Raw genomic sequence first — 27721 nt, 5'->3', positions numbered from 1 at the left:
GGACTCGGTATCATACGGATCTTGAGCAGATGTTGAAGAAAAATCGCCAAAATATTCGTCAAAATGGATACTGAAAGTTGGAAACTTCCATTAAAGTGGGTCTTCAGCCTTAAGGAGCCCATAATCGTTATTCAGAAACTGTAATTAATTAAATTCGTCAATTTTTTTGGAAAAAAATAGCAATAACAACAAAGTTTTGGCAATAGTAGTTGCAAAATTCTCCACACAATGGCTTTTTGCCTTCCATTTTCTCGAAATTTTATTGATTACTTTAAAATAATATTGAAATCTGATTAGCTGTTTTGTTTTACTGTCCCATTCTCATTGGCTGAGAAAAAGATGCGATTTAGAGCAAAAAATAGTGCGATTCGTGAATAAATCGCACCACTGAGAGCTAATCAGATTGCAAGGATAACCAGTGATTTCAAAATGGATTTAATAAGTATAGGTAATCATACGGTTTCGAGTTCAATTTGGAATTAATTTGCACGAGTGAGTTTTTCAAAAAGCTGAAATTGCACGAGCCGCTTCGGCGAGTGTAATTTCAGCTTTTTGAAAAACTCACAAGTGCAAATTAACTCAAAATTGAACGAGAAAAACCGTATGATTACTTATTAATAATATAAACATGAAAAAATTCGCGTGGAGGAAGTGCCGGAAGATCTTTCTTGGAGCCATTTTTTCTTATTTGAGAAAACTTTTTTCAAAGTTTCAACACAAAATTTTCGTCATCATTTTACCTGATATCATTTTCTTAGAAAAATTCCTATTATCTTTCGGTCAATCATAATCCAGAATTTTGATGTGTAATTTGCACTGGTGTTACACTTTTTGCACTGATGTTACACTTTTTGCACTGGTGTTACACTTGAACTGCACTGCTCTTAGCCAATCAGAATCGAGTAATTTTTTCATGTGTATTATTAAGGGAGTGATCGAGCGAGTAATCAGGGGCGGATCCAGAAAAATCAGAAAGAGGGGGCCGAGTCCCCCACCTTCTCTCCCCCGAATGAAAACTTCACTTTAAGGGGATGCAGCATACTTGATTGTGGGCGTATTCGTGATGCAAAGTAAAGTAACGTTAACGTTTCGAAAGATAAAATTAAACAACATTTTATAAAAAGATTTTCAAAGCAAAATCGTAGTGTTAGTGGTAGGCGAACTGTTAACAGAATCATTGCATTGCATTTATACATCCAGTATTAATCGAAATAAATCACTGCAGTGGATTGATAAATGTCATCCTTCTCTGGTTTCGTTTGGCTTACTCATCAACAACTGCATTATAATTTAAAGGTATGTCTTTGTGAATAAAGAGCAGCAACAGTGCATTCAGACGTTCTTCTCCCATGGTGCTGCGATAAACATTCTTCACGAAGCGCAGTGAAGAGTTGCTACGTTCAACAGTTGCAATTGTAACTGGGGTGATCAACAGGAGGCGCAGAATTGTGTGTACATTGGGGTAGAGGCTTGAGCTGCAGGCTTTCAATGTCTCTTGCAGTGTCGTGGATTTTACGGTAGCGTTGTTCCTAAAAATAAAAGCAAGAATTAACACATATTTCAAGACAAGGTATAATCGGTGTTTTTCAGCTTATCACAGTTTCACTATAAACTTGGTAACCCATGTAAAGTATTAACGCAGAATAACATACCAGAAGCACTTCCACAGCTCCAGATCCTGCGACGCACTGCTTGGGGACGGCAAATCAGGGGAATGATGCTGAATAAGTTTTTCTTGAGAAGACTCGTTAAGCTGCTGTAAGTTGGCAGGTGTCAGTAGCAGTCCAAGCAATGCTGCTTCTGATAGTCCATTAAAGCGGGTATTTATTTGCTCCAACAAGTTGTCAAGGAAGGGAAGAAGTATTGCCCGTCGAAAGTAGGCGACTGGTGTCCTCGCATTGGTGTTGTTTCTTTATGTCTGCCTACCACAAGTTCGAGGGATGCTTATCTTAAATTTTGCCTTCTTAGCCATCTTCTTGATCTTTTCATACACAGAACTTGCTAATGCTGTTTTAGCATTCTTGCGCATACCTTTCAGCTGTTCCTTCACAACGTTAACATGCTTGTTGCCTCAATAACATCCAGTGTGGAACCCTGTAACGAACGGCTAAGTCCTACGGTGAAACGTTCTAGAAGGGAAACGTTACTTATCATAAAAACATCGAATGATAATCAAGCTTGCTCTCTAAAACTCGCTTTCACCTACCACAAGTAGAAACAACTGATCCATTTTTGAAACATCATCAGCAAACTGTTATTGCTGTAATGATTCTAATCGTTTCTGTCAGAATTTTCTATCGAGAAATTAACTCAGGAGTATAAATCAATTTACGCAAAACCTTTTGCGACAAATCATTACATTCAGTGCTTTAATATAAGCTAAAGTTTAATATTTTTACGTCATTTGCCTTTTTGCTGGGGCGGATGATCACCAAACAAAGTCTCCCAGGCAGAGCTCGAACGTTGCCCGTTAACATGCAGACAGATACAGATCTAAAAAAAAAAAACATTACGTTTAACTTAGGTCAAATAAGAAACGTATGCACCTGGTTCACGATGAAATGTAAACAGTGTCTTCTTTGCTTTCCTCGAAAACTTCAGAAAAATATTTCACTCTTCAGCAGTGCAGCAAGGGACACGGTGTGACGATATTCGTGTCCAGTGTTCCTCGTCATTTCAAACCGAAAGAAACGCATGTTACATTTGGCGTTAACAATTAGCGCGAATTTTAATTTTTGGGTTACGTTTGTTTGAATATTTGATGATGTATTATAATTGTTAACACAAAATATATTTTAAATAAGGAAAGCCCCGAAATTGAATAAAATTGAAACCTGATTGTATAATTATGACAACACAAAGGATGGCTAGAAGGGTAAGGGTCGTACAGAAACGTTTTGAAAATACAAGAAAGAAAAGGGGGGCCGCGGCCCCCTCGGCCCCTCCCCTAAATCCGCCTATGGTAATTTCAAAATCGGACGAGCGCGTAGCGAGTGAGTGAGTGATAACAAATTTCGCAATTAAATATTATTTTGAGAACTTCTTTTGAGCAAAAAATGTCTGTTGCGCTTTTCATAAGTTTTGAAAACTGTAGGAAACATCGCGAAGGAAGCCATTAAGGACGTTCGCGCTAATTGTTTTTCTGCGCATCTTGCTGCGGACGTAAATTCACACGCCACGTCATGCATGAGAGCACGCGCTAAGTAACAAAATGAACAATGATAGGGCAGATGGCCTTTGCTATAGCTTTGCCTGGATCTAACGATCTTGGAAGGTCGGTGACCCCTATTTTTTTATGGATCATTTTCGCTACCGATTTTCTACGTTTTCTACGTGCTTATTTTGTTGTCCAGCTAAGGAAATCTCTTGATTTTGTGTGTGTTCACGCGCTCGTGTTCGCGCGCTAGAGACGAGAAAATCGTGCGCAGTAGGGATGCGCAATATAAGGAATCCCCTTAACGATGGGATACGCAATATAAGGAATCCCCTTAACGAACTCTTCACCGCGTTTTGTTGTCATGTCTATGCGAAAGTGGCTGTTGTTTATGGGTAAATTGTTTTTACCATCCTTGTTTTTTGGAACAGATGGCCCAGAGCGTATGTGGAAATTGTGAATCTCCATTCAGCAAGGTAAGTCAACCTAAAATGCAATGAAAATGAGGAAAGTATCCTTACTCTCCTTTATCTGTAATAGAAGCCGACCAGCTCGACTTGGCCTCGAGAAGGACGACATACATTATAACGATGAAGAAACGATATTTCGTGCTTCTCTTAAATCAAATCTGTATGTATGTTAGCGGCCACAAGGGAAACGCGTAATCTGATTGGCTTATGACAGCGGCCGTCTAACAATCGATAGAAACATGAAAGGGAAAATGGGGTTTGAACTTCGTATTTTCTTGCAGTTTGCACATCAAAATATTGATTTGCTTTATAGATTGGTCAATGAGTTATGCTAAAAGAACTAAACAGTTCTCCCTCGTGTCCTATCGACTTTGATTAGACAGATGCCATGGAATATGGTGTGACTGACGAATCATGAAACTTTTGCATTCCTTTCAGATAAGCCAGTCCAAGCTGGGGAGCCTAATAATACGTAACGTTCTAAAATGTGATGAGATCATTGATCGTTGCCGGTAGGGAAAAAAATTACCCCTTACACAAAATAATAGGAAATTTCTCATTCCGCACACTTTACGCGTTCTGATCAGTTTAGATTTATTTTAAAGATAACAATATTGTTTTTTCATTGTATTACTTCAGCAACCGAAACACTCAAATTGAAGAAAAGGTGGGTCCAGACTCACGTAATACGGTGGAAAAAAATCAGACGGTGCTGAAGGAATCTGTCAGTTCGTTGGTAAAGAACGAAGAAGAAAAAGAAGAAGAAGAAGAAGGAATGAAGTTGCGACGCAGATCCAAGATTAAGGTCAGTGTTCTTTTCTTTCGACCTGTCAGTTTTTTGTACTTCGTCTTTTCAGTAGTTTAATTTACTGTCAGTTTTTGTTGTATTGGTTTTAACAGAGAAAATACAAGTCGTCGGAATGGTTAATGGCACACAATCTAAAACCGAAGCATGCGCAGCAAAAACTAGGGTAAGCTAGTATCATGGTGAGCTGTGCACCAGCACTAGCAGTAGCACAAGCGATCTATCTATTTATCCATCCACCCACCCTTCCGTCCGTCCGTCCGTCTGTCCGTCTCTCTGTCTGTCTGTCTGTCTGTCTGGCTGGCTGTCTGTCTAACCCAGTAAACGGTATTTCGACGTGCAAGGGCCTTACTATACTTTTCTTAACTTTTTCTTCGAAAACAGTGAATCGGAAGATGAAGCAGCAGCGCAGAAGGAAGCCAAGGAAATGATCGACGAGGTAGAAAAACAGGGCGTGCTTAAAACGATCATCAAGAAAGCTTGTGAAATAAGCGAAGAAGCGCTCGCAGACCTTGGTCGAGGCGGTAAAAGAGGCTATTTGGCTTTCCGTGAGCTTACCACAGAAAAAGAAGGCGACAATCAAGACGTTGCAAGCTTTCGACAAAGCTTAAACGCACGATTGCAAGCCTCAGAAACCTTGTCAAGTGCCTTGGAAGAACAATTAGCTCGTCGCTTCGAAGCACTTGAGATGGGACAGAGAGACAGTTGCTGGCCCAACGGTGAAAATGATCGCCCACCGTATGACATACGTAACCGGTGAAATACTGCGTCGGTTTAAAAAGTTATTTTTTTTCTCCTTCTTGTGAACTCAACTTTGACTATGGGTTTGCCAAGACTCCAATCTGGTAGTACGTACACAACTGTCTCTATACTGCAGAGGACACAAAGATTCCATAATATCATTAGTAAAAACGGTTGAAAAAATTACCGTATTCAGGCAATATTATGAGGTAAAACTAGAAATTTCCTATCCTTACCCATAACATGTCACTGGAAATATGGGTATGATCGGTCGACTAAGGATACCATAATAATAATAATAATAATAATAATAATAATAATAATAATAATAATATCAAATAACATCAAAGTACAAGACAAACGCTACGACCATGAACCAGCTACTGTGAGAGAAAACCAAACAGCGACTATACTTTGGGACATGCCAATCCAAACCGACAAAGAGATAAAAGCAAACAGACCAGACATAGTGGTGAAAGACAAGAAGGAAAGAACCTGTCTGCTTATCGATATGTCCATCCCCACAGAAAGGAACACCTCCTTGAAAACAATGGAAAAACTCACAAAGTACAAAGATCTTGAGATTGAAGTCGGGAAAACGTGGGGAATGAAAACAACAACTGTCCCAGTGATCATTGGAGCTTTCGGACTTGTCAAGAAGGGAACAGAAAACTACATCGGCAAGATCCCAGGCAATATTAGAATAACAGAGCTACAGAAGACCGTCCTCCTTGGAACTGCTCACATACTTAGGAGGACTCTATCCTGATCAAGTAATCCAGCAGACTTATGACTGCCCTAGGCTCATGGATTGAGCTCGGCACCATAAGTTAAAAGCGGCAAGACTTTAAGGACTTAAAATAATAATAATAATAATAATAATAATAATAATAATAATAATAATTATAGATTTGTATAGCGCTAATACTATGAAATATTCAAAAGCTCTTTACATATAAAAACAAGCTCACAAACTAAAACAAAGATCTATAAAAAGGATAAAATGTACTAGAAATACAACAATATAAAACGGCTCATGCAACAAAAATTATAAACAGTCATAGGCGATTTTAAAAAGATATGTTTTCAATCGTTTTTAAAAATGTCCAAAGACGAGCTTGATCGTATGGCCAAGGGTATACGACCATTTCATTTTTCATCAGGGCATACGACATGTCATTTCTCGTACTTGCCCTAACATTATAAAGCCTAGTTTCAACATTGCCTACTGGATTATATTTTCTTTGTTTTGTTATTATAGCATTTCTAGTCCTTTCCTTACTGGAATGACCTTTGTCTTTGTAAGTTTACTTTGCCTTTTAATGCTCGGTTCATTTGGCTATACCATGGATTAAAGAAACGATAACAAACAAACACTCTGTAAGGGAATGCATATATCACTAGAGATTTGGGTATCCCTTACAGTTTAGCATTTCGATCTAGTCCTTTCGTCGTTGGAATGACTTTCGTCTTTGTAAGTTTTCTTTTCGTTTTAATCTTCGGTGGATTTGCCTACCGTGAATTAAAAGAAAAAAAAAAAGAACAAACAAACAGTCGAGAAGAGGATACCCATATCACAGGGGATTTGGGTATCCCTTACGTTTTAGCATTTCTAGTCCTTTCCACATTGGAATGACTTTCGTCTTTGCAAGTTTGCTTTGCTTTTTTATCTTCGGTCGATTTGGCTACCCTGAATTAAAGAAACAATAACAAATAAACATATTGGAAGGGGACATCCATATCACTAGGGATCTGGGTATCCCTTACGTTTTAGCATTTCTAGTCGTTTCTCCCCTTGAACGCCTTTTGTCTTTGAAAATTTGCTTTACCTTTTTAATCTTCAGTCGATTTGGCTGCCTAGAAAGGGATACCCATATCACTAGGGATTTGGGTATCCCTTACATTTCAGCATTTTGATCTAGCCCTTTCCTCATTAGAATTAATTTCGTCTTTGTAAGTTTGCTTTGCCTTTTAGATTTGGCTACCCTAAATTAAAGAAACAATAAGAAGCAGGCACATTGCAAAGGCAAGTAATAGGAGAGATAATCAAGGAAAGAACGATAAATAAACAACTGTCTGAGACAAGGTTTATTTCAGACAGGCAACATACACAGCGGTCAGTCACAGCTTGAGACCCGCATGTTGCGTGACGGCCGTATCTCAGTGTGCCCGCTCGCATATTGATTTTATCCAATGGCCGAACTATCCGAGGTTTAGAATGCGCCTTTCTTGTTTAAAATGACGTGCATTTCAAGGGTTATCGATAGGCACTAAGCCCATGTTCATACAAGGAGCTTTGGCGCGTGAATACGGTTTTGTATGTCGTTATAAATGCGGACTAGGATCAGACAGTCTGTTACAAATTGCGACTATTTTCAGCGACGTTATGTGTTTATATCAAGATTAAGAAAGCTTTTATTTATTGAGACAAAGCTTCGTAAGAATATAAATGGTTTTTGAGCAGAATTATGGATGATTTCACTTGCCCCAGTCTGTGGTATTTAACGCTTCCAGTGTTTTGGGTACCCAAAACACTAGGGATTTGGGTACGGGGGTACCCAAAACATGGGGATACCAAAATCACTGTGACATGGCGAGACCCTTTGTTTACATATAATGAGCTAAAATGATGCATCACGACACGCGATTCACGGCTTGCCTTGCGGGTGTCAACTTTAAAGTGATGCGTGAGACTTCGCCATATTTCTGTCCTAATCCAGAGGAACATCGAGTCTTCAGGTTTAAAATACTTCACAAGTTGTAGTTTAACGCGTGTATCGCTCGTGCTTTAGACCGGTGATAAATAAGCTTTGATTTCCTCGACGCCGTTGAACCAACCTAGCCTCTCTGAATATAAATATTTTCGCTGTACTAACAGGCAAGTGATACACTGACGGGAAAGGTTTACAAGGTGAGTTCAGTTTTATGGTGAGTATTTTGTGTTTGGACTTGGAGTCGCTTTAACACCGATTTGAGCTAATTAAAGTGTGATGGGAACTTGACTTGACAAGAACATTTATTCTTCCATAGCGGAATCGCGGTGTGACGTTCGAAATCGCTCAATGTTCGATCGAATCACTTGTTCTTTACTTTAAATTAACAGAAGGTTTCGGCGTGAAATTAATATTCTAGTAACAATTATAAGAATCATTGGAACACTCAGTGGGCTGAATTAACACTGACAGCACTGTTTAGAATCTGAAGTTCGCCCTCCACGGAGATCGAATTTAGCGGAAATCAATGAAGGCAAAAATTGGACTTGTAAATGTATGACTTCGACATGACAATGTCACGCTTCAGCATCTTTGTCAATTCAAACCGATAAGCCTCACCAGCGAGTCACCAGCGCTCGAAAGTGAAGTAAATATGAGAAGCTTCATAAGAATCCGTTGTAAACTCATGGAAATATGGGACTTTAAACTTGGCAATTTTCACAATGAAATGTGTGCAATGGGGCTTCGTTGACGTGTTACATTTTTCATTATTATTCGGTAACGCATGGCAGTCAAATATTGACTCAATATTTACATGTGAACTGGGTAATTCAGAATTTTACCCACTCCAGTTTAATGATGAGTTTTAAATTGCCCTACTCTCTTTCTCTATAAGAATATATGTTATAAGAATATCGTGGTAGAAACTTAGCTTTTAAGATTATTTTAAGAGTAAACCCGAGGCTGAGGCTTTGAAAAGAATGTAATTCTGTCTTGAAAATTTGTAAATATAAAATAATTGTATGTCTTTGAGTAAATTGTATACGTATAAAATTCTCCCTTTGTCTAAACGGAAAGAGTGGCCAAAACACAAAAAAACAGCACTAGACGTATGTTTGATGCTAATCAAATTTCTGTAAGAAGTATGTGTCATAACAGGGTTTAATGCCTGCAGTCTGGCTCCAAAATTACTTCAACGCCATCAAAGATGTTATGTGCTATAATCAAAGAATATTCACAAGAACAGTTTCGGCCTAAATTGACAAAGAACTAAGAATGTTCAACCTGGGCCGGAAAACAATATCCTTACATAAAAATGAGTACTTGGCAATTTTCACAATGCAGTGTATAGTAAGGGGCAAGTGCATTACCAATATTTTAATTTTTCATTCGGTCAAGAACGGCGGTCAAATATCTTAAGTAAATAATTCAGATATTTACTCACTCCAGTTTAAAGATGGGATGTAAAAAGACCTAATTTTTTCAATAAGAATATATTTTAAGTGACTATCGAGGATGAAATTTGTGAAATTTTAAGAATATTTTGAGAACAAACCTGAGGGTAAGAGTTTGAAAAGAATATTATTTAAATTTGTGTTTTGAAATTTGTAAAAATAATATACATATAACAAGAAAAAAAAACAAAACAAAAAAAAAAACACCAAAAACAGCACTAGCCGAATGTTCGATGCTTATAACATTTCTGCAAGAAGTTATGTGCTTCATATCAGGCTTTAATGCCTGCAGGCTGGCTCCAAAATTACTTCAACGCCATCAAAGTCGATAAAATGGAAATACCAGTCGCTATAATCAAAGGATATTCAAAAGAATATTTCCGGTCTAAAATCGGCGGAAAAGTAAGATTATTCAGCCTGGGCCGGAATAACAATATTCTTATGTAAAACAGAGTACTTGGCAATTTTCAAAATGAAATGTATCCTAAGGGGCAACACATTAAATATTCGGTGACGTGTTTTCGTAACAAACAGTTTTCTTTTTTCATTCGGTCAAGCATGGCGGTCAAATATCTTAAGTTTTGTCAAAACATCTTGTAAACATAATGTAAATACTCGCTTTGCATCTAGATCTACTTTCTATCTTCCAAAAATTCGAACAAATTATGGCAAATTTAATATTCGATTTAATGGACCTAAATTATGGAATGAACTCGATGAAAGATTCAAGTGTTGTACTTCTAATCAATTTAAAAAAGAACTAACGTCGCATTTCATTAGTCTCTATTAATCTTTACTGATATTTTGATGGTTTACATCTATTTATTTTGTTTTGTTTTGTATATTTACTCTTGTACCAAGTTTATGATATTTATGTGTACCAATGTATTTGTTGTGCCTCTTTCCTAACTCTCACATTCTTAATTATTATAATTACGGTCACCCAACTAGTTTAGCTTTTTAGTTATTTTGGGTGTCCCACTACTGTATGTACTGTACAGTTTATTTATTTATTTATAATTATAATCTTGTAAATTCTTTTAGTTGTTTACAGTAGTAGAAATAAATTGTTGTTGTTGTTGTTGTTGTAAATAATTCAGAAATTTACTCACTCCAGTTTTGGGTTTCGAATTGCCTTATCTCGTATATCGTATATCGTATATCGCCAAGAAGGTAATTGTAAATAAGGTAACTGATCGATGATCTACATCAATTTTGGTATGAAGATCTTGAGGAAACTGGCATCGTCGAACGCGGTTCGTTTGGGGTTGTTGTCAAAGCTAAACATCTCGTGCAAGGTTAAATCTCGTTTACAGTGGTTGTGAAGAAGTTATTGTTGGAGAATTTATCAGGATAATAATTTACAGAAGCGAAAGGATCCACACTCAGGTTATTTCTGGATGCGAACATCCGATTCTGCAACGTGACGCTCTAACCGTTAGTACGACACGTGCCACACATTACAGACCTTTGGTTGTTTTTTATGTACGAATAGATTGTTATAAATAAGTTATTAGGTAACATTATTTTGACCTCGAAAACGCAGATCTCAGACCTGAAAAACACAGACCCTGTTGGTGTCTCGAAAACGCAGACAGTTTAAACTCAGACCCTAACAGTTAAATAAATGTACACTGGCTGATTACCGCAGATTGCTGCAAGCCGCCTTGTTTACTGTTCATCGCATGATACAATGTCATAGCCAGCATTATGACATCTATCAAAAAAGGAAAGAAAGAAAAATCGATTCGTCTCGATTCTTGGTTGCTTTATGAGTGTAAACCAAATTTATCCACAGTGTTTTGCGCGCAAGCCATGACTGGTTGAAAGACAACAGGAAACAAGTTAAACAAGTCATTTGACAACCAGATGTATTGAGAAGAAAATGGGAGATAAAATATTCATTCATTTGTTCGTTCGTTCTTTTGTTCTTTCATTCGTTCGTTCGTTCTTTCGCGTTAGCTCGTTCGTTCTTTCTTTGGTTAGCTCGTTCGTTCGTTCTTTCTTCCGCGTTAGCTCGTTCGTTCTTCCTTTCTTTCGTTAGCTCGTTCGTTCGTTCGTTCGTTCTTTCTTCCGCGTTAGCTCGTTCGTTCTTCCTTTCTTTCGTTAGCTCGTTCGTTCGTGCGTTCGTTCGTTCATTCTTTCATTCATAGTTTTTTTGCCTGGCAACAGAACAATTGACCACATACTTACTTTACGGACTTTCAAAGACAAATTTGTGAAGCTAACAACTGCCATTAACAGAAACTTACTAATGAATAATCAAAACCTTATTTATCTGGGATTGCTTTTACGTACTAGGGACCATACATTGAACCCAGGATTTCATTAATAGCACATCAAATTAGAATAGTTCCTGTTAGTCATTCACTAGCTAATCATTTGGCTAGTTAGTTATTTTTATTGTTTTTCTTTTAATTTAGGCCAATGCAGTTTGATTTATTTTACTCCGAAGAAAGCCTATGCAACTTACCAAGTGAGCCGTGTGGTTAACTAGTATCAGGTTCAAAATATGTGTCGCAAATTAAAACATTGTCTAGTAATATTGGGCTGGAAAACATTAGCTTTGACGAGAAGGGAACTTCGTCTTCTTGCTGTAATAATGTGCACAGTGGCTTTAATAGCTATATTGGTAGATGGTGTGTTCGTGAAGTCGGACCACTCCACTGCACCTCCTACTTTTCCCAGCGGCTATATTCCTCGCCACGATTGTACATCTTGGAAAACAACTCCGCAGCACAAAACTACTTTGATTACCAAGACTGCTTGTGAACGAGATTATTTCCTTCTTATCCTGGTCTCGACTGCACCGGCAAATTTGGAAAGGAGAAATTTAATTCGTGAAACTTGGGGTACTGATACCCATCTGACTGCACCTGAGTGGAAGACATACTTTCTCCTTGGTCAGACAAGGAATCAAACACATTCAGATTTACTCAAAAAAGAAGATAGCGTCTATGGCGACATGATTCGTGCGGATTATTATGAACATTACTGGAACCAGAGTTTGAAGATACAGATGGCCTTCGAATGGGCAGCCAGATATTGTGGTTTTTCTTACCTTCTCAAAGCAGACGACGATGTGCTGGTTAACAACAAAGATTTGATTAAATTCTTGCAAAGACGAACAACACCAAACAAAGGGCTTTTTATGGGCATGCTGCACCACAATCCTAGAGTACGTCGAGAAGGGAAATGGAATGTCAGTTATGAAGAGTACAATCACACACACTATCCAGATTTCTGTAGTGGTGCAGGCTTTGTTATGTCATATGATGTTATCGGGTGTCTGGTTGCTTTATTTGATGTGATTAAGCCGTATAGACTGGACGATGTTTATGTGGGAATGCTTGCAAACGAGTCCGGTGTGATAGCGGTGGATCATAGCGGATTCTATATGCCAATTGATGACTACGATGATTGTATTTTTGTGCCAAACACTCTTGTTCAGCATCGAGCAACTGGACAATGTTTAATCAAACTGTTACGTATGCACGGTAAAGATTTTCCTTATGGCACAAACCTAGGATCGTTCTTTTGATGATTTATTTTGAGTTATTCGTTCTTTTAGATTATTGAAAACAAATTCAATTCTTCTTGCCAGTGTCAGGAGGAAATACGGTTCGTAAATGTATAAAATTGCTACTGGACAAATGTGATGATTTGAATTGTGTGATCATGATCGCAGAACCCACTGAGAACCACTTAAAGAATATTCCTCTTCTGTATAGACGCTTATCGACCCTTTCCATCAGTGGCGACTAAATTTGAATAACAATACTTAATTGTACATCCTAAGCCTCACATTCATGTAAAAATCCTTTCTACAAAATTTTTTGGAAAGGCTTGTCTCCTCTTCTAATAAGTACAGTCAACTATTCATATGATGAAGGAAGCCTTTCGATCACACAGAGACGCGGAATCATTAAGCTCATACCAAAAAAAGACGCAGAACCGCACTTAATTAAAAACTGGCGGCCACTAACTCTTCTCAACTGCGACTACAAAATAGCTGCGAAAGCTATCGCAAACCGAATAAAATCTGTTATCCCAAAACTTATCAATAACGACCAGACCGGTTTCCTAAAAGGACGATTTATTGGAGAAAACATTAGATTCATTTGATAGATAACATTATGAACTACGCCTCTCAAAAAAACATCCCAGGGCTATTGCTTTTTATAGATTTTGAAAAGGCCTTTGACTCGCTGGAATGGTCTTTCATTGAGCGCATGCTCCAGTATTTTTGTTTTGGCTCTTCTTTAATAAGCTGGTTTCAAACATTTTACAAGAACATCGAAAGCTGTGTCCTAAACAATGGCTGGGCGAGTGGTTTTTTTCAACTACAAAGACGTGTTAGGCAAGGCTGCCGTCTCTCGCCGTACCTATTTATATTATCTGCTGAAATCTTAGCTAAAGCAACCAGATCGAACAAGAACATTAAAGGAATATCTGTAAACAACTCAGAAATTAAAATTAGCCAGTATGCAGATGACACAACCTTCATTCTTAACGGCACTAGTGAGTCATTATCCGCCACACTTCAGGTGATCGAAACTTTTGGCAGTATGTCTGGCCTCAGACTCAACAGTAAAAAGACCGAAGCTCTATGGATTGGATCAATGGTGGGAAATAAGGAAAAACTTTTTCCCGAGAAGAACTTTAAATGGCCAGAAAACAAAGTAAAGGTCCTTGGTGTCTGGCTCTCTACCGATCCCAATATCACATTAAATATAAACTATAGAGAAAAAGCGGACAAAATTAAAAACATCTTAAGCAATTGGAAATATCGCCGGCTAACATTACTCGGCAAAATTCAAGTTATTAAAAGCTTAGCTGCATCTCAACTTACGTATATTTTAGCTCCGCTGGCGACAAATCATAAAACTATCAAAGAAATAAACGATCTTTTCTACAGCTTTCTTTGGGACAATAAGGGCGATAAGATTAAGCGAAGTGTCATGATAAACGACTATAAAAACGGAGGGTTAAAAATGGTTGACATTGCTTCGTTTACCAAATCGCTCAAGACTGCTTGGATTAAAAAATACCTTGACGATTCTAACCACGGAAAATGGAAAGATTTTTTTGAACTTGAACTTAGGAAATATGGCGGCAAACTAGTCTTCACATGTAATCTAAACAAGCTTGACACTTCAAAGTTGATATCGGTCCAAGACCCTTTGCTACAAGAAATTTTAGAAATGTGGTCAGAGGTTAGTTTTGATGATAAAATCGAAACCGAGCAGCAATTTCTTGAACAACACATATGGCATAATTCGCTAATTAGGATCGATAACAGACCGGTCTTCTACAAACATCTTTTCCTGCATGGAATCACTAAGGTAGCCCAGTTAATGACGAACTCGCGCAGTTTTCTCCCCCTTGCAGATTTTATCAGCACTTACAATATACGAATACAACCCATTAAGTATTTCGGCCTTATTTCTGCCCTTCGGCACCATTATAACACCAACTTTCTCGGTAAAGAACCTAGTAGCACAGACACTCCCGATTCCTTCTCCGAGACTTTTATTAAGAACGATAAAGCAAACAGAGTTGTATACCAGAAGCTCCTCTCTTTCAAAAGCACCGTTCCTTTTAAAAGCCAAGAGAAATGGAATGACAGCATTAAATCTGATGAAAGATGTTTTGCTGACTGGACTAGGGCCTATTGTCTGGCAGCTAGGTCCACAAAAAGCACAAAACTCGTAAACTTTCAATTCAGATTCCTTCATCGTATTTTACCAACGAACCTTTTGCTAACAAAAATTGATATAAAGCAGGACCAACCATTCTGAAAACCTGATCCACCTCTTCTGGAACTGTACAATAGTAGCCACCTTTTGGGAAAATTTGACTGAAAAACTTAAGCAGGTCAATCTAATGACCATATACTATTCAAAACACACCGCCATATATCTGGGTCTGAGACCGGACACCTCTAAGTTTTCACTTCAACTAAATTTCTGCTTTCTTCTGGCAAGATATTATATGTGAAGCTGCAGGGTCAACAAGAAGATCCCGATTTTAACAACTTTTCTTGTGTCCCTAAAATCGCAGTTTCGCACAGAGTCCAACAACCTCGATACAGTTTCTAAGAAATGGAATCCTTTACTTCCACTTCTCAACATCACGGTACCATAAAAGCCATCTATCTACTTTCTGCAAGCGAACCAAGGCCAAAGTGCAATTGAGAGTTGGACATACCACCAACATTTTAAATTTAAATTACTTATCTCGGAAATTTTTCTGCACTGCTTATTTCTTAATTGTATCTATGATTAATTATTAATTATTAGTAATTGTTGTTAATAAAATTACTATATCAAGTACGTAGTTATTGGATAATAATATTTAAAAAACTAAAAACCGGGCAGAGGAGTCGCCTTTTATTTATTTATTTTTATTTATTTATTGTTACCACTAGTTTTATCGTTTGTTGTTAAACCTGTTTTAGGTATTTTAATGTAAGTAATTATGTAACTTTTTTGCATGTTATTCTGTATGTGAACAAATAAATGGATAAATGAAAAAAAAAACAAACAAAAAAAAAAAAACATGAGTACGAGGCTTGAAGGAAGTACAAAGCATTGTTATTCAAATTAAGGCGCCATTTATGCAAAGGGTCTATTTAGCGATAAAAGTCCCATTCCTGGTTAGGAAGATGCTAGTCTGGGAATTTAAAAATTCGTACGGTTACTCTTGCTCTTTCCCCCATCCCTTCAATGAGTCAAACCCAGTCCAATAACCCAGGTAATCCCTGGGTTATTGGACCTTATTACTTTATTTTATTACCCAGGGAATAAGGCCCACATGGAGGATTAACTCTGTTTCCCTTCATCCTCTCTTGTTATCATAATGTCATGATTAAAAGAAACGGAGGCTCCTGGCAGGAAAATTTTAAAAAAAAAAACGGTTTGTTTCGAGATTCCAAGGAAATTCTGAGGCCGTGATTGATCCAAAAATAGCTTCAGAGAGATTACCTTAGAAATAAGGACTATATGGTACCCTTCATCCTCTCTTACGACAACTAAACAGTTTTCATTTTCAAAAAAAATAAAAAAAACTGTTCCAGGCGTCGCCCACGTTTGTTTCCTTTTTGTGTGAAACAGTTATCAACGCCATCTTCGGGGTTTGTTGCCAGCGCTGTTGACGCCAAAACACAGACTCTATCATGCGCAGTAAACGCTAGTTAACAAAAACTCGCGCAAACGTTTAGTAAGCGATAACTTTAGGGTAGCAGCTCTCGCAAGATCTCAATGGCTCGATACCTTTTGAGAGAACAATAGAACAAACAACTGAAACAATCTCCCTATCCCAAACACAGTAACAGCTGCTACACTATGACGACATACAGAACTACAAGCTCACGATGTACTTCCGTCGGATAACTTTGACCTCTAGTGCGTGGACTCCTAAAATAGCTCTATCGCGAAAGTACTTGGCATATTGCCACTTCCCTTGAATGAGGCGCTAGTCCCGCACAGCTCATCATCTCCTAGGATTTTGTCAGGATTATCGTAACAATTCACCAGTAAATATTGTACGTGACCAAGAGTAGCGTGCAAGTTATACCACAGGGCCCAGTTGTTCAAAGGGTGAATAACGCCATTCCCTGCGGGTGTTCATCCGTGTTACAATGCCTGATTAGAATCTACACGAGAATAACTGAAGTAAATTGAGAGACACTGTATATACTGGTGCCAAACCTGTCTTACTGCAGTACCTATTCATGTTCACGGTCATGCAAAAGGTGTTTGTTGCAAAACGTGACGTAGTTAAAGAACCTGAATGCCGATTGTTGCTATCCAAGTGACGGCAAAACAAACCACACCATCCACTGGATAATGATTTATCTGGCCCCGGTTGTTCGAAGGCATGATGACGCTATCCACCGGATAAATCGCTATCCAGCGGATAAGTGTTAACAAAACAAACCACGATATCCACTGGATAGTAATTTATCCGGTAGAGAGTGTTGTCCATCTCTTGAACAACTGGGGCCTGGTGGATAGCGTTATCCATCCTTTGGATAACTGGGACCAGGTTCCCCAAATTTACGGCACGACGAGTCGAGATAATTTAGGAAACAGCCCGTACTTCTGAAACACTTTATTTCGCGATGTAATCATGTATTTGTTCGAAATACAAATACAACAAATACAAGAAAACATTAAACATTATTTGAAATTATCTGTTAACCACATACAATGCATTACGAAGGAGTGACTGCACTACAACAATTTAGGACACTTCAACCACATCAACAACAGCTAGCGCGCTTATGAAATGTCTAGACTCAACTGATCTATGCTGACTACATAGACCTCCCCCAGCTGATAATATCCCCCAATTGGGAGCAAGAAATGCAAGCAATTAATTATGCCTCCTCCTCATAGCTACTGCGAATTTTATATTGTAACTAGTGTAATAAACCATAGCGTACTACCGGAGCATTTTTAGCTTACCAGTCAGGGACGAATCAAGTTACTTGTATTAACATATTGCCAGTACTTGTCAATGTTAAAACCATACAGTATACCAATACGTGTGCTCAATAAGATTTTTGGTTAATAAATTACAAACGTGACTCTTCATTGATCAAAAAGAGAGTTAAACTAGTAAAATGCTCCATCCTTTGTCAGACAGAACAACAACGGTCTATCATATTGTCACTACTGTTCCTTCCTCATCGCTTATGGCAGACCCAGAAGCGAAACTCTCTCTTGAATTCTCAAAAATGGAACTCAGATCAGTAGGCAAATCATCTTCATCATCGACATCATCGCAAACGTCTTCGTCACAAGCTCGCTTCCTCTCATTTTCGTCGAACTGTTGGTTCGCCTCTGCTTCTTCGCTGATCACAATAATATCCGGGATATTTCTCATGACGGCCCGCCTTTCGTTCTTCATTTTAGCACCACGCAAATCAAACCTTACCTTCCGATTTTTGCCTTTTACGTTGCTTTGGTCTGGCTTTGTATCGCCGAGATTTGAAATCTTACGATCAACTGCAGGTTTTTCTTCGCTCTTCTCACGCTCTTGACTGTGCTCGAATCCAGCGTTCTCGTGGCTTTCAGCAATTCTTGTAATTGCCGTGGCGTCGGTTGCGTGACCGTCTATCGTATCAGAATCTTCATTCCGTTCACTGCTGTCAGTACAGGAATGAGGGGTAGTCTCATAATGATTTAAAGCAACAGCTTTCCTTTTCTGTGAAAACAGTATGATGTAGTCAATCATCGTTCTAACTGAAAACTAGGAGAGAAGTGCAAAAATCTGAATTGCAAAAACCTTGTGCAGTGCATGTGCAGATTCGTTCGCCATGATCCTGAGCTTTGTAGGTGTATCTGCAAAACGTACTCGCGATTTTCCACTTATTGTCTTCAGCACGGGCCTTAATTGGTGTTAAAATTCTTGTAAGTGAGGTAAAGAAGCAAGCGTTTACCAAGTCATTGTCCGCACTTCTGCCTTCTCGAGTCAAACCCAAGCGGGCATCGAAGAAGAGCCCATACCACTGTGCGTAAGTCTTCTTTAAAGATACCTAAACTGGTTTGCATTGAAGCTAGATGTTTTCAAACGCGACTTGCACGGCCGGCGGATCGAGATTGTTTCTTTTAAATCGTTTTTTGCAACTAACTGTGATGTTGTAAAACTAATATCGTACTTCTTCTTATCGATTGTTTTACATCTCTTTCCCTGTTAGTTCCGAGAATTTCTTTTCACATCAGGACATGTTGCCGATTAGTTGACGATTCTGGTTCCTTATTTTGTCGTTTACTCTATTTTATAGGGATCTTGCAAAGAGAAACTACCCTAATTAGCTCAGTGCATCGTTTAAGTGACACTTACAGCCTCATTTTTTTTCCCTTCCTGATTTTTCAGTTTGTAAGTGGCACTTCCTCTTCTATTGAGAAAAGTAAAGTCCATTAGGGTGGCTTACTACAGTTTTGATGGATTATAACAGCCCAACTTCTAACTCTTTTAAAAAATGTTCCAAGATGTTTTTTTCTTTCTCTATTTACTGTTTACCTTAAAAGTCTTTTACCATTCTATGTAAAACTTGGACAATTAAACGTCAACAAATGGCCAAAATGAACGACCGAGTACTGAAGGAGAGACTGGGCACTAGTAGGTTAAATCACGTTTTTCTCAAAATCTACGAGTATGACCCCACCTCAAAATTTCAGGAATAAGAAATTGGCTCTGATTTAACATTCATGCAAAGTAAAATAAAAATCTGTACGGTAGATTTTTCGCAAACTAAGAAAATGTGAAATCAAAAATAGCTCAACATCTGTCTTACAGATTTTTTAAGAATTTTGGCTCTAAACGTGATTCACCCCTACAAATCAACTGTGAAAATTTCATCATGGGTTGTACGATAGGTTTTCGAGCAATCCTCAATCAAAGACTGGATTTTACAACCTTGGAGGAGAACTGAATTGCTCATGCTCTTTATTTAAGGTTACAGTATACCTTCAGATCGGCAATTTTTTTCAAATTTGGATTTTTGGTTCAAAGTAATGGTCGAAGAGTAATCTCTAATTTCTGAAAACAAAATTGAAAAAAACGTAATATTGGCGGAGAAATAGAGGTTTTACGTTATGGCCGGAAGTAAAAGTTCCCTCTTGATTGACAGCCGTATAACGTGTCTGCAATCAACCGAGACTACTTTCGCGGGAATATTACCGATATGGATACCACGAATTGGCTGGCTACTCAGTTAATCAGCATTGTTAATCCAAGCATTTTTCGTATTAGATGTAATTCTATTACGTTATAATTAAACATGGACCACGGAAAACTCCGTTGACCAGTTCGAAAAAGCGAAGAATGAATGAAAATACATCAGAGTGAAGAAGCGAAAGTTGGCCTCGCGGATGAAGCTACGGACGTATCAAGCGGGCAAAAAGATCGAGTCAAGAGAAGAGAAAGGTTGTGTAAAATTTGGGAACTCGACAGCGATAACAGCGATGTTAACAGTGACTCTTTTGTTGAGTTCGATACCGATGAATCGTCCAACTCATTGAGATCCATTGGAATATTATCCATGCACATTTGCTCTGCCGCGCTTTCTTTAGTTTGTTCTCGTCGCCCAGCTACTCTAGCGTTCGTATCCTTTTTCGTCTTCCCCAATTTGCCAAACCAGCTTCAAGAAAAACCCAGCTGCAGAAAAATTATCTCTCCGCCTTGAGTGCATTGCGAAACGCAAGGGTTTTTTGGAGATTCACGCGTGAATTTCACCGCCAGTTAATGGTAGTATATTTTCCAAGCGCTGATTGGCTCAGTGATCTGAGAACCCAGTTGAAGGCATTTCTGGGCGGAGTTTGTTTGCGAAGCAAGATATTTTTCTTAGCGCTGTTTTCTCGAATAACTTTTTTCGCCTGAAGCAGACACTTTAAAGAGTTACAACTCAAAAGGAATTTGTTTGTTTGCCCTCAAATTTGGACAGTAGCTAGATTAACATATAAAAAACAAAAACGTGTCTGCGAATTGTTTATTTCGAAATACTTTTTCTCCGAGAGCGATTTTTGTACGATCACTTCACATCTTTTAAATCCTATTTCGAAAATGTTCTGTAACTTTTTATTGCAATTGAATATGGAAAAACGCAGACACGCTTTTTTAGCGCTTTTTGTCCTGAAACCGAGGAAAAAAATAAATTGGCGAAAAACAAAATTCGCTTTGACTTGTAGCTTCCAAAAGGTGATTAGGACGCTTGCATTTAGTGGCCGTGAAAAAATCGGCAATTCATTTTATTTCAAACTTTTTGGTATGGTTTGATAGCCAGCTCTATACGCTTTAATTTGATATAGGGGTTTAGGTATCTACAGCTTAAATCGGACGCGTTAGATCGCTTGGACGCGAGACACCCCTGAAGGTATACGGTAACCTTAAGCGCGAGCTCTTGTGACGCCATGTATCGCGTGCGAGAAAGCAAGAGTAATTTAGAGCTCTTTTACCGGTTGTTCATTCAGTTTTTATGTCACATTTTTTTGGCCCTAGGTTTAAACACATGTTTGAACGGAGTATGAAACTATTGCTACGTATACCGAAGTGATTTAACGTCTTTCAAGTGCTGAAGTGGTTTTCGTTTCTTCTTAGGATTGCTTGCGTCATTTGTGCACGCGCGATTAGTATTGACGTCTGGCAAGCAATCATAGCGCGCGCTACTAGTCTCCGAAAAACTGTAGTAAGCAACCTTAAATACTGCCATGCATCAGGTTTTTCGAAAGCCAAATGATACCGATCCATGATTAGACGCTGATTGAATTTGCAATTTGTCTTGTATAAAGTGTTTTTCGTTGCTAATGTTTCGTGAAATTTGCGATTAGACAAGGTTGATAATGCAGGACATAAAATATAAACAGAAAAACGCTCTTCGCGGTTATTACAGTTTATTTTATATACACGTTAATCCTGGATTAGCTAATCATACTTTGAAAAACCAGGCCCTGGAAATTTCCAAGTTAGTGTTTGCCTCGGCTTTAAGCTTGCTATAAATACAGTGAATGATCAACGGTCCTTTTAGCATGGTGACATGGTACAAAACAGAGTAGCAGATAGAGTATAATTATTACTTTTTTTCCTAAGTAAGGAAGGTTTTATACTAAACGAAAACTACTCACAATGACGTGCGTGGCAATGTAATATCACCCTGAGAAACAAATTACAACAGAAAAAAGTCAAAATACAAAATAACCTTTACAACTTTACCAAAGTAAAGAGAAGTCCGCGTGTCCTCCAACTCGTCAAAACCTACTGAAGCTAAATTAACTTTTTGAGTGTCTTCATATCGGAGATAAACAGTGCGACTGCCATTCGCCGTTATAAACCGCTTTTTCCTCAAACGGGCAGTTCGTCTGTGTGGCAGTTCGTCTGTGTGGCAGTTCGTCTGTGCGGCAGTTCGATAAAGAGACAGACAGAGACTGGCAGACCAACAGACCGAACGGCTGACTGACATGGATGCACATTTAGACAGACACACAGACACACAGACAGACAGACAGACAGAAAACAGGACTCTCCCTCTATCAGAAAGGCACACGTTCAAGCAATGCCCAAAATAACTGACTTCTCGTAACCATTGTCACTTGCTCTGTTTAAACACGCTCTCTCCTAAAACTTGTCCGTTTTAACTTACTTTTTGTTGTCTTATTTCATTGTAATTGTAATTTGGTTTGTTAGTTTGTAGGTACATCATGTCTATTGTTTTCATTAATTTCTCCGTGCCTTCCTGGTTTCTCACCTGTACCGAGAGTTGACTAATTTTGTAAATAGGGGGGCCAACTAGAAAACTGAATGGTTTGCTTGATCCCCATACTCTAACTTTAATATTTATCAACCGTAAAGGTTTATTGTAAACATACAAAAGCTGTAATTTTATCTATAAATGTAAATTGCGAGGAAACAAAGTATGCTATGTCATGCACTTGCAAAGCAACATACCGAGCAACAAGGAGCTGCATCCTTCTGTACTGCATACTTGGTTGTGTCTCTCCTATGACAAAAAGCAAATCTTCAGTATGGCTTCGAATGAGAAAATGCACATGATGTCATGCTCAACTAACGCTGTTGTTGTTGTTGTTGTTAACAATTCAATTCAATTCAGTACCTTTATTTACACTATATAGGGCATTTTATATACATTTTATAGCTAAAGTTAATATAAAAGTAAAAAATAAAAATGCGTCACAAAAAAACATAACAATTAGTTTAGTCCGAACAAAATTTACGCAACAATGCACACCGACATTGAAACCTACTTTTACGCAACCTTTCGCACAACCAAGAGGGCACCGAAACGGAACAAAGAGACGGTCAGAACCAATGATAAGGTGGTAAGAGCCAATGTTGATAGGGGGGAAGCCAAGAATGAGGGTAAAATGCCAGTGGTGAGTGAGCGGAAAAGGACGATGTGGGCAGGAGCTAGTCATGAGAGTAAGGGAGCCAGGAATGCGGGTTAGAGGCAGTGGTGAGAGGGTGATGCGGGCACGAGCCAGTGATGAAAGTATGAGAGGGCGTGAGCCTTTAATGAGAGTGCAGGAGCCAGAGATGGCGTCCAGTTCTTAGGCATCTTATAGACCTGTTGGAAATTCTGTCTCTGAGGTAATTATATCAGACATCTAAATTTATTGAAACGCTTCAGTAAAAAATAAACACAACAACAACAACAACAATTGTGTCTTCTTCCCTTCCCAATTCAATGTTGATCTCCTAAAAATCGAAAACAGTGTATAAATATGCTTTGACTGAGTGGGGTAGAGGAAAGAGAGCGCGTCTCGTACAATGATATATTTTTTTTTTCGTGAACAGCAATCTCACCTAAAACTGACAGTGTCTAAAATCTTTCTGCAGTGTGTAGCGGATAAACAAACTATCCCCAAAAAGAGCATTTCAAAAAAACCGCCTTAGGCGCATCTTGAATTTGAACTTGGTTTTCTCATTAGGAACTTTGGAGTTCAGGTTTCAAATGAACCAGCAGTTTTATTTTACAGTGTAGCTGTAAGCATATTTACAGAGATCGTCGAGTTCCATTAGCCTTGGCATCAATAAATGCTTCAATGCCGGGAACATCCATAGAGCTGAAATAAAATGAAAATAAAAAGATTAATAAACATCATGTTGTTGGAAACATAATTAGGTTTAAGTTTGGAACTTTTTGCCTCTTCTATAAAGTCATGTAGTTCTACTTTTAATGAATCTGAATTCAAATAAGAACTTCTAGTTGGATTTTCAAGTTCGAGTTATACGTCTTTAGTGTAATGACTAAAAGAAAAACTGTGTATAGCGTAAAGATAACTAGATAGTATCTACTAATGAAACTAACCATCTTCGAGCTAACTGCAATGCCACTCAGGCGTCAAGAGCAACTAAACCTCACACCGGCTTAAACTCTCGAAATGGATAATTCCGCCATTCCGCATTTGGATCAGAACCACTGGTGACTTTTGGGGAGGATACCATTCGTTCTTGTATCATTTGGTATTGCTTGTTTTTCAGTTTATCTATTAAACTGTATAGCTAGTACAACGTTTAGTTGAGTTTGACATTTGCAGAGGTGCATGAAAGGAGTTCCTTCCCCGACAGCTTGTCTTGAAATGTTGAAATAATGTTCTTTCACGTTTACCATCTGTGTCCCCTTTGATTTGGTATTACCTTTTTAGTTTTTTTATTTCCAACTTAGCCTATGACTATTTTAAGCATAACCAAAAGGGAAAGGATTCTAACAGTAACAAAAAAAAACTGAATTTGCTCACCGCTCGTATTTATTTCAATCTCTGATAAAATGCCCGAGAGCGGTAATCCCAGAAAAGTTGGATGGAGGTTCCCAAAACCCTTACCCTATTTATGACCAAAATCTGCGATTTTCGCTGTCCTATTTATGACCTCACCAAAAATTTGAGACCCTATTTATGACCGTTGCGGCTTGTGCAGTTGCCCTAAACATAATTTATGAAGGGCTTTTGATGATGGTATAATCGATAATGATGAAAAGTAGCTTCTTCTAAGAAACATACCCAATTCAAGACTAGAGTACAAAAACTATACCCTACTTCTGACCAAAATGGCCAAAATCGATACCCTGTTTATGACCAAAACGGCTGAGAAACCATACCCTTTGGGGACACACATACCTATATAACCCACATAAGGGAGTACCCCCTGGGATTATTAGACTACCTTGTTTTCTTTGCTGTCATGAATGCTTCTTTGCATTTCGTAAATTAGTTCAAGTTTGACAAAAATAATCAATCTCTTGTACTTACTACCAAGCCGTTGCTAGTGGAAACGGTGATTCCCCGTTATCAGTTGTCTTGTAAACAGTCTTCTGACTAGAAAATGTAGTAAGTGAAGAATTTTTCATCAAAACCCGCCAAATTAAAGCCAAACAGTGGTTGTTTTAGGACAGATCCCTGTGATAGTGTGCCCTCTAACTGCGTGGCACTAGGCTACCCATGTATTGTTTGTGAACCCGGAAGGCCACTTTCAAACGTGAACTGCCCGCATTGGCGTCTTACTGGGGTGACAGACTAGCAACTGTCCAAGGTAAATTTTCCATTGTTACCCTCCAATCAGGAACACGCCACCTTATTCTGTCCTTCTTATTGAATCCATGGATTGTGGTATCATACGTTTATCTCGTTAATTAAAAGATGAAGATGGTGTTTACGCGGACCCACGCTCATCTTCTTTGAGAGTCTTTTTTCGAATGTGCCTGTTGTTCACGTTTTCACATTCAAATTAAATTCGATCCATAGTTAATCGAGGGGAATGGTTAAGAAGCCTGACAAAGTTCTTTACAAGGACCTGGACCTGACCGGGCGTCATAACCATTCCTCTCCTTTAACTATGATCAAACTTTACAAAGATGTAATCTTACGAATGTCACAACCTTGTAAAAATTCTCTTAAACAACTTTTTCTTTTTCAAATTTGCTCCAGCATAAATCCGCGCTCGTAACAGTTTACATCTAGTCAATGCAAATTCACTGTCTTTAAAATTTCAACAATCAAACCTCGCTCATATTAAGCTTACCGTTTTTTCTTGCGACACGCGACAATTATGCCAATCACTCCTGCCACCCCGATACCAGCAGACAGTACTAACATGGCGGCGATTACAGCACTGAATTCGTTCCTTGAGCCTTTGGATGCTTCCGCTGTCCCGGCTGCTGGCATGCGTATATTCCATTTTCTGAAAATACTGCTGATCAGGCCGGTGTTATTTAGCAAGCCACTGAAATTCAATTACACGATAAAAAAAAATTGTCATGACAAACAACGACAAACAGAAGAAAAAGATTGCATAAACAGGGCAGTTGCAAGTGGAAGGCAAACAAAAGAACGGTTCTTGACTGAAAATATTGCTACACAAAACTTTACTTTACATGGTCTTCGAAACAGAGAACTGAGTATTTTTCAGTGACTTACCTCATAAAATCCTCCTGCGTCAGTATATTCAGCGTATTATTGTCGATAGCATGGAAATAGATAATGGTTCTAGGACGGAAGAAAGCAGCTATTTATGACACAGGGCAGTACTAGTAAAGTCTGCATCGAGCCAAGTGTGTACTCTCAGTCACTTGAAGAGACTGAGAGTATTTCTACCACCACCTCCCCCCGTCTCTCCTAGATGGGATGAATGACCCATCAGATTGCATTCCCATGCGCACGAGTTCCATCAACATAAAGGAAATGTCTTCTTGAACATCCTACCCCTGAAAAGTGAGTGGGTCCTCCCTGAGTGCAGTTGTCATGATTACGTTTACAAAGAACTTACCGTCCGTCACCATTCTCTTGCATGTATTTAATTATCACTGTTCCCCCGGTAAGATTACGCAGCATGCTAAAGATAAAGTGGAGAAAAGGTCAAGCAAAGACCAAAATGATCGCATGTGGCCAATCACTACGCCGCCAGTTATCGCAGTAGACCAAGAGACCATATTTGTACTCTCGGTATTGCACTGGAACTAGCTTGCAATGGAGGCTCATACAGAGAATTTCATTAAAAACAAATTAATGTCATTTGCATTTGAAAAGACTGCCCACATTAGCCTCAGCTGCAAGCTACAGTCGTGGACAAAGGTCCTTGGGACACTTATGTAATGTAACTGATTATCTGTGTTTTAGAACTGAAGTATGAAGAAAACGCAGCTATATCCTTTATAAATAAACGGGTTGCTGTCCCCCCTCCCCACCCAACACAATGTTGCCAATCAGTTGAAATTGCACGTACTAGTTTTCAACATTGTATGGGGGGTGGGAGGCGAGGTTAGGCAGGTGAAGTTGTATTCGCGCCTGGCGTGTACGCAAAAGCGCCACAAGTGCAAATTTGTCCCAAGACTTTTGTCCATGATTGTAGTTACACTCCAATACCGAGAATACGAATATGGCCTATTGGCGGTTACAGTAAAACCTTGCAATCCATGGTAAGTGCGGGAAAACAGGAATCCAATTCATGGCTTTTACATCGTATGTATCTTTTGCTTATATGATTGCTGGTAATCGTTCAGTTTCCAGGAAATCCTACAAACGGATCCACTTAAATCTTGGTCGGCGATTAGTCTACTTGTTTTCGCGTTTTCGAGGACGAGAAATGTCCCGAAAGAGTTTTGACGAACGTACCTCAAGTTAAACCACTAAAATGAAGCATCTTCAGCAATAGCTAGTGATCATACGTACACAGAGGGTAAAAAAAACCCAAACCTTTCAATCTCGTTTCTCTTCTCTTGAACAAATTCGAGAGGAACACCAAGTTCAAGTGACAGCTTTGTGGAATCAGAGAGAACAAAAATCTGAAAAAGAAAAAGAAGCAATTATTAGGAAATGTAAAATGATAATTGTTCTTTTACATGCAACAACAGCAACAACGACAAC

The 27721-nt window shown here is 38.6% G+C and overlaps 3 protein-coding genes and 1 pseudogene across 4 annotated transcripts in view; 2 read left to right on the top strand and 2 right to left on the bottom strand.

Moving 5' to 3' along the window:
• Positions 1–1216: 1216 nt before the first annotated feature.
• LOC145464762 (52 kDa repressor of the inhibitor of the protein kinase-like) lies at positions 1217–2821 on the bottom strand (annotated as a pseudogene). The gene is made up of 3 exons (XR_014041453.1): positions 2547–2821; positions 1653–2129; positions 1217–1529 (listed from the first exon to the last, which is right to left on the bottom strand). The product of XR_014041453.1 is annotated as a 52 kDa repressor of the inhibitor of the protein kinase-like (transcript).
• A 1578-nt stretch (positions 2822–4399) lies between these two features.
• Positions 4400–5939, top strand: LOC145465069 (uncharacterized). The gene is made up of 4 exons (XM_081448863.1): positions 4400–4429; positions 4525–4595; positions 4814–5148; positions 5521–5939. Exons 1-4 carry the CDS (start codon positions 4400–4402, stop codon positions 5937–5939), a joined length of 855 nt encoding a protein of 284 aa, XP_081304989.1.
• Positions 5940–8006: 2067 nt separating this feature from the next.
• Positions 8007–13648, top strand: LOC145464756 (beta-1,3-galactosyltransferase 5-like). Its single transcript, XM_081448545.1, has 2 exons — positions 8007–8081; positions 11762–13648. Exon 2 carries the CDS (start codon positions 11851–11853, stop codon positions 12877–12879), a length of 1029 nt encoding a protein of 342 aa, XP_081304671.1. The 5' UTR covers positions 8007–8081; positions 11762–11850; the 3' UTR covers positions 12880–13648.
• A 2228-nt stretch (positions 13649–15876) lies between these two features.
• Positions 15877–27721, bottom strand: part of LOC145464745 (protein dachsous-like) — a 35868-nt gene continuing 24023 nt past the window's right edge. Inside the window, exons 29-38 of the mRNA XM_081448532.1 lie at positions 27551–27639; positions 26625–26690; positions 26276–26344; positions 25881–26081; positions 25112–25177; positions 23861–23926; positions 22791–22842; positions 21971–21999; positions 19191–19245; positions 15877–18551 (exon numbers count right to left, since the gene is read on the bottom strand). Of these exons, the coding sequence (XP_081304658.1) occupies positions 18006–18551; positions 19191–19245; positions 21971–21999; positions 22791–22842; positions 23861–23926; positions 25112–25177; positions 25881–26081; positions 26276–26344; positions 26625–26690; positions 27551–27639 (1239 nt within the window). The 3' untranslated portion in view covers positions 15877–18005. The remainder of the gene's footprint in view (positions 18552–19190; positions 19246–21970; positions 22000–22790; positions 22843–23860; positions 23927–25111; positions 25178–25880; positions 26082–26275; positions 26345–26624; positions 26691–27550; positions 27640–27721) is intronic.

The sequence above is a fragment of the Orbicella franksi genome, chromosome 13, assembly GCF_964199315.1.
Source record: "Orbicella franksi chromosome 13, jaOrbFran1.1, whole genome shotgun sequence".
Lineage (NCBI taxonomy): Eukaryota > Metazoa > Cnidaria > Anthozoa > Scleractinia > Merulinidae > Orbicella > Orbicella franksi.
The sequence above is the reverse complement of the archived record's forward strand: the minus strand, read 5'-3'. Positions and strand labels throughout refer to the sequence as shown.